General features: G+C 35.5%; 1 protein-coding gene across 1 annotated transcript in view; it reads left to right on the top strand.

The window, feature by feature from the left end:
- Nucleotides 1–6,187: 6,187 nt before the first annotated feature.
- LOC107083869 (stimulated by retinoic acid gene 6 protein homolog) overlaps nt 6,188–7,730 on the top strand; it is a 12,957-nt gene continuing 11,414 nt past the window's right edge. Inside the window, exons 1-2 of the mRNA XM_015373375.1 lie at nt 6,188–6,316; nt 6,409–6,475. Of these exons, the coding sequence (XP_015228861.1) occupies nt 6,225–6,316; nt 6,409–6,475 (159 nt within the window). The 5' untranslated portion in view covers nt 6,188–6,224. The remainder of the gene's footprint in view (nt 6,317–6,408; nt 6,476–7,730) is intronic.

Below are 7,730 nucleotides of genomic sequence, written 5' to 3' on the forward strand. Positions count from 1 at the left end.
GTACCAAAAGTTTCTTCTTAAATCTAATAGTTGTGAGGCTATAAGTGATTTACTTTTGTGTGTTTTTGTCAGGCAGAAATTTATTTATACCCCCTGAGGGTGTAAGAGGTTAAGTCATGGATTTTTAAGAAGAGGTTTTAGGAACTCTGATCAAAATGTGTAGATAAAGGAAATAGATCTATTTTTATATGAGGTGTTTATTTATATAAGTAATTTCAATGGCAAGACAATTCAAATTGCTGCATATTAGAAAAAAAGTAAATTTCAGGGGCATGGAGGCAACACAAATATTTAAAGAGAATAAAAATGATGCACAGCTAATTGTATTAACTGAAGACGTGAAAAAAAAATTAAATGCTCTTCTTTTTGTTCAAGAGCTATTAATTCAGGTTTTTAATAATCCAGCTTAAAACAATATTTGCACATCAATGTGCAGATTTATTCTGCACATTTACTCAGCCTCTGAATGGTTTGACAGTCACCTGGTGACAATGTAATGTATAGCTGTATGTCATCTCTATAGTTATGGTAACTTACTGTATGTTATTCATCAAGATCTGAGTTAGGAGGAATCATAAATATATTGAATAAAAGGGGGCCTAAGATGGTCCCTTGAGGGCCGTCAAATGTGACTTTTGTTGTCTCCGATGTAAAGGTACCTACAGACACAAAAAATCCCATCCTTTGGTGGGATTTAAACAAGTCCACCTCTGTACTAGAAAGGCCGACCCAGTTTTCCAGATAGAATGGAGTGATCAACATTGTCAAATGCTCTATTAGGATCCAATAATACCAGCACTGTGGTCTGGATTTATACGGATGGCAATAAATAGCTTAAATTAGGCAAACTTTGTACTGTGATGAGCTCAGAAGCCTGATTAGGAGACATTAAAGTGTCTAAAGTGTGAATGAATCAAACATATATCTTAACATTTAGCCTTGACGTAAACATTGTTAAATATGTGTATATATTAAAGACTACCAAACAGCTGAAACTCTTTGCTACTGCTCCATAAATATTGATAAATTTAATAACTCATAAAAGATCAGAGATTCTTGCATCCCTTTGACAGAAACACTCCCTTATAAACAGGGTTTGGCATGTCAGAGTCAGTTCAAAATAGTCTACGATAGGCGGACAGACAAGGGGTTTTGCTCAATGAGCTCTACGTATGCACTGATGTATGGTGTTGCCAGACCCATCACTGTTAAGAACGTTTTTAGCTGTTAAAACTAGAGATACACAACCCAATTTATTTCCAATTCACTCCGAAACAATACCTTGGCGTAGTGCATTGGTTGATATTTGATACCGTTCCGAATCAAATGTTTAATTGAATGAACCATATATCTTGCCATTTAGCCTTGACTTGAACAGTATTTAAAAAAGGATAACAAATTAACACAGATAACAGTGTACTTTGTTATTATTATTATTCAAAGATAATCAACTAAAAGAACTGCAGTTCCCTGTAAAGTCCACTGGGTTGGATCTCCATTATCACTGATTTTCAATCCAGATATCAGATCGATGCATCTCTTGTTAAAAGACAGATTTTTCGATAATCTTACTGATGAAGCAGAGTTTTTAGAAGGGCCGTGGTTCTACAGTAGCAGCTAATCCAAGCAGCTGCTTTTTAACAGCATTTTGATATTTTCTGTTTTCGGGGCATGGGAGAAAACAGCAAACAAAATGGATTATTATTAGAGTTAAATCCACAAAGTGTGCTCTGCCTTAACGCAATACTTTTGGTTTTGCTTGCATTTTTTATGGGATGAACTTAAAAATCTAAAGCTTTTTCAACATATACAATATCACCATTTCCCTCAGATATTGTTCACAAACCAGTCTAAATCTGGAAGTTGGGTTGGGCTTTTTCCACTCCTGCAGGAGTTGTTTCAATCTCTTTCCTGTGTGGACTCAGTTTCTCTTTTACAAACCTACATTTTTTAATCTAACAGTCATGCATAAGTTATGCACATGTTACTCATAGGTTTTGGATAAGCTAGACACCACGACTTATGAGTAACTTACACTTAACGAATTTAAACAATCAAATAACTTACATTTAACTTATGCCCCACGTATGAGCATATGCCGGCATATGTCGGGATAGGACACTTTATAGTGGTTACGCGGTTTTATCGAATGTCTAGTGGAAGTAGTTGACTCAAACTTGCCAACAATGTAACTTGAAAAGTCACCATGTCATCCATGGTCACTAGACGAGCAGATACATCCCGGAATGCTTTCCGAGAGCTCTCTTCGCAAAGCAGCGACTCTCTGTCGGGTAGCATGAGCGGCGGCAAATAACAAATATGAAGCAGGCTCTCTGTGGGAAGGTGGAGTTACTGGGCCAAGAGGGAGTAAAAAGTAGTGATTATCTGTCCGAACGGTCAGTTAACTGAGTTCACCATAAAGCTCACTATATAGTCTCCACTCTATATAGTGATTGAGGGAATTCAGGGGTTAGAGTGGATGTTTGGACACGGCCTTACCCTGCCCAAAACTAAAGGCCACTCTGAAAGGTGCATATAAAATAAGACATTTTGACTATCAATTCATATATTTACCAGGAGTGACAATAACTGGTGGGTACTTTATACAAAGTAAGAGTTTTACCGTAATTAAATGGCTTAATAAAGTTTCAAATTTGAATAAAATTTCATTACACCCTTTTAAATTATCAATACAGATATAAAACTTGATGCTGAACTAGGGTGCGTTAAAATCTTTTTTCATAGGCTCTAGTCTTATATTTCAATTTAAATAATGTTTTTTAGAATATAGTGTTGGTTTTCTTTTAGCAAAACGGTTTTTGTCTTTTGTTTTTCCAACCTGGTTATTTTTGTGCAGAATGGCTAGTTTCTTCCACCAAATAAAACATATAAATGTATTAATTACAGTTTTTTTTTTTCATTTTTTAAATTTCAGATACATATCTGTGAGAATGAACAAGAAACAATTTTGTAATACCACATAATAAGATAAAATTTTAATCAGTCAGTACTTGAAAAGGGTGCTCACCTCTCATGATAACCTACAGCAATATGATAGGGGGCAAAAAAAAGCCTGGTTTCAAATTTAAGTGCTTTTCTGCTTCAAATAATATTCAATCAGGACAAAGTGACTGAAGATATTGCTGACGTACTTCTGCAAAATGTCAGCTTGATAAGAAGTGTCAGTCAGTATTCCTTTGCCTTCTTCTTCAAATTAAAAAATGTCAGATAGAAAAAGAAGAAATGAGAACAAACACTTTTCTTCACTGATATCAGAGTCTTAAGTTAAAATGTTAAATTTAAAGGAGAAATAAAAGCTTTGCATGGGCCTGGAGTTATTAATTAGAATCCAATTTAGGAAAAATGACCCACAGGAAATAAATTAAAACCATCTTTCAGATAGAGATAGTTTATAGTTTAGGATAGTTTATCCTGTGGCAGGGGCTTAAACACTTACCTTTAATCACAATCATGACCTTGATGATTGTATTAGGAAGACAAATATCTGCCTGAGGAGGAGCATCATATTTCAGAGACATAACTCCACTGCAGCTTTCTGAAAGATTTGTTCTATGGTAACAAAAGCAAAAGCTTCATTTTTAATCCCTTTCACATAATGTAGCTCTTTTCAGAACTACTCTCAATCTTAATCTAATGCAAAAGAAGCTGTTCCTCACGTGTCTGGACTTTAACTTTGACCTTTTTGAGCTTGTGTCGCACAAAGGCTCCCTTTGTTAAATAAGGGATTTTCATCTTGTAATGAGATTAGTCTCTTAAGCAACAGGCAGGAGTTAAGCAAATATTTTGTGCTGCCACGTTGCACAAAAACCTGCATAGCATAACACCATCCAAACCCAAACTAGAAAGCACACAATGGTATGACTGAGCTGAGATAACAGGTTTTTCACTCTTTGTTTTAAAAATGAAGACTCAACAGCCTTTCCCATCTCCAGTCTGGAATCTTTCTAAACGTTTAACTTCAGAAGTTTGGCTCTCCTACCCTCTTTTCCTTTTTTTTAAGCTCTGATAAAGTCTCTGGCTTCTTGCCAGGAAAAATCACCAGCTCAATGCTAAAACCACCTAAATTTCTCTGTGGAAATACATGTAAAGCAGCCGCATAATCTGAACAGGTGTGGAGAGGTGGAGGAAAACCTGTGGTACATCTCTGAACAGTTTTTATTGGTGAAGCAGTAACTGCTGAGGGGTAAGGAGTAAATCCTTGACATACAGAAAAACTATTATGCATGCACAAGCTCATATGAAAAGGCAATTTGGTGAGATCAGTTAATATAAAGGTATTTTTTTTCCAACCACGAAAAGAGGCTATAGTACCTGGCAGCAACAAAAAACAGAACAAAAGAAAGACATACATACAGAGAACACAAAAAAAATCATTAAAAATCCCAAGCTAGCATCCCAGACCAAGGATTGTCTTACGGAAAGGAAGCAGTGTTATCAACCGTGCAACTAGAAGGGATTATTGTTCAGTTATTATTTAGACTAAAAATATTCTTTATAGTGGATAAATGGTCAAGACAGCATCCACACAAATCAGATCAACACAAAAACCTATATAAAAAAGGAAAATAAAATTAAACAGTAACCTCTCAAAAAACACAGTGACATTTTTTCTGTGCTATAATGATACTCCTGCGAGATGGATTTGATTTTCAGAATGGTTTCTAAATCATTTCACAATCATAGGATCTGCTAGGAAAATTATGTTAGAAAAATCAATCAAAGACCTCAGAACATTCAAATGCAGTATTTCTAAGGTAGGCATGGTAGCTGCCCATAGCTTATAGCATAAATAAAGAGACAGGCTTCTCTTTTATGGCTGCTATAGCTAATAGAAAGTGTGGAGCTGTGTATTATTGAGGTAATTAATATTTTAAATGTAACTTAAAGCTGCATGTTGTGCAGAATCCAAGTTCCTTTAAAAGGAAGGGGGTTCATATATGAACAGAATATCACTGTAATCAATCAGCCATAATTGTCCTTTAGCAGCTTTTGCTTTGCAGGGAATGACACATAGTTCATATCTGAAATCAAGAAACATTTTACCGTAGGGTTTCCCAACATGATTAGAAACATGTTCAATACATTAAGGTTTTTATTTCAGTCCACCTTGAGGCTAAAGAGTTTTAGCCAATAGGAAGGATTTGTCAATTAAGAAGACATCCGGCTTGGATGTTTCCCCATTTTTCACCCAAATAGCAATGATCATCATAACCAAACAGTTTCATTGAATCACAAAATTCTCACCAGAATTATAGGTCCTTATCTATTTGTGAATTTGAAATTGTAATATGGCTTTTGGAATAATGACACCTTCCTCTCTAAGCAGCTGTTCAGCTCATGTTGGTACTGAATATATCTTATTGTTAATAGTAACTACCTCCGAACAGCTTGAACCCGGACCTTTATGTGCGTTTGCTTTTGTTATTGGTTTGATGCGCATATGTTCAGCCAGCATTTATTGACTTTTGAAATGTTTTATAAGATGTTGGAAGGCAAATATCAGAGCTCAAAAGACGATTAAAAATAACTCTTTCTTCTTTATTCTGACATTTAGCATAAGAAATGCTTTTGGCAGTATTATCCAGGCTAGAACAGCATAAAAAAGGTTTAGTCTGAATTTATGTCCTACAGGAAGGAACATTTTTTTATGTGAATGTGCATGTAAACATAAACTAAAACTAATGAGACTTATTACTCAGTTTTAGATCAAATAATGAACACCTTTGGAGGTACTTAAAAGTCATAGGTTGGTTGAAGCTCAGGAAATCCTGGAACAGGTAAGCAGAAAACTGAATTATACTTTCATTCTATTTTTCTGCTAGAGAAGCTGGAAAACAATGAAGAATGAATTATTAAAATAAAACATGTTACTAGGGATACATGGCTAATCAAAGTAAGCAGTGTAGAAGCTTAAATTGGTGTTTTTAACAAGTTTTATTTGAAAACATGGAAGAAAAGTAATTGATCACTAATATGAATGGTTCTTTTCCCTCATAAAACCCCCTTTACCCCCCACCCACCCCGCCCCGCTGTTAATCTTTTGCATTCAGCTCTCAGTAAGCCTGGCTGGATTGTAGAAGCCAAACTTTTCACAGATTTATTGCAGCACCAACAGATTGCTAAACAGCACCTTGAGGAAAAATAAACATCATCGGGCTGCTTGCTTTTCACATTTCACCTGTTAGACTCCATTAACAGCTGAGATGAATCAGAGTAAGACAGAGTTGGAGCCTCTTTACTACTATGAGTACTCTGACTGGTATTCTGACCCTGAGCCGACCAAACCTCCGAGAGAGTGAGTACTACATCTTTAACATTTACCTGTTATTTTTTTGATAATTATTTTTATTAAACAAAGATTTTGACTTAATTCCTTCTCTGTCTCAGAGTAATTTTACCGTGTGACCCGACTGCAGATGAGAGGTACTTCCACATATGTATTCTGTCAATATCTGTAAGTACATACAAGAAACAAGACTTGCAAATATTAAAGGTAAAGGAATATTTCTAAGATAAATTATATGGAATCTATTTGAAATGATGCCCTTATTCAGGTTACCTGTTACAAACTTTTTAACGTAACTTCTTTGTGAATCAAAGTCCTCGATTTATAATGAGATTTGCTTTCCTCTTGTCTGCATCATTTTACAACTAAACTTTAAAATGTCCTCAGAAAGCTATTTGTTCCAGAACTGAGGTGACCCTGTTCCTTTTTGTCTGTAATTGACGTAAACTGCTGTGGACCTCTGCTACTCATATGATTTAATGGGACAAGGAGCATTTAAGTTTTTTTTTGTCTTACATATAAACCTTTGGCTTACAGTACAGCCCTTAGACTCTGTAAATCTTTCTGCATTTTGTCACGATACAAGTACAAAATGTTCACATTTTATTGGGATTTTATGCAACATAGTTCAGGTGATTTGTTAAAAACAATTTACATATAAATTGCTAAAAAGTGTAACTTTGGTATTTTGACAGTTATACTATAATAAAACAAAATTTAATACAGCACAACAAATTACCCACTAAGTATAGTCAATCTGTGTGTGTTTATATCGCAGTATAAATTCATCTTTTCATGAATCTCCTCAGATGCTTGTTAGAGATGTAAGCGGACAATATTGAGCAAAGAGCATCATGAAAACCAAGAAACAAATCAGCAATGTCTAGGAGAAAGGTTTGCAAAAAGCTTAAAGGAAAAGTCTGATCATCAAGGACTAACCAATGGTTCATTATTTATACATTAAACTGAGACGTTTGCATTGATTTAATGAATTTAGTGTTAATCAGTAAAAAAATAAAAACTAGTTTTCGCCCAAATCCATTTTTGCCCAAATATAGTAACGCCTCATTCCTGACATCTTCTGGCAGTGAGGTTACGGTGTTGGAAGCCCTGCGCCATTCTCCCCACTTTACAAGCAAAATCAATGGGAACTACTAGACACCCCTAGCGTAGTAAACTAGAGATGTGTTTTGAATTTCTTGATGAAAAGCAGGCGGGGTTTTGAGGGCGTGACGACAAAGCTGCGCAACACTAGGGAAAGCACAACAAGGAAGATGGCAACAACTATTGAACAGTTCTCGTTTGGCTCAGCTTTGGAATCAGTTTTGGAAGGATTAGACTTGGGGTTTTCGTTGAAACGTGAGCAGGAAGAGGCTCTACGCTCATTCATTTTTAAGAAGGACGTATTCGCCCTTTTACCAAC

Source organism: Cyprinodon variegatus, unplaced genomic scaffold (assembly GCF_000732505.1).
Source record: "Cyprinodon variegatus isolate N-32 unplaced genomic scaffold, C_variegatus-1.0 Scaffold86, whole genome shotgun sequence".
Classification (NCBI taxonomy): Eukaryota; Metazoa; Chordata; class Actinopteri; order Cyprinodontiformes; family Cyprinodontidae; genus Cyprinodon; species Cyprinodon variegatus.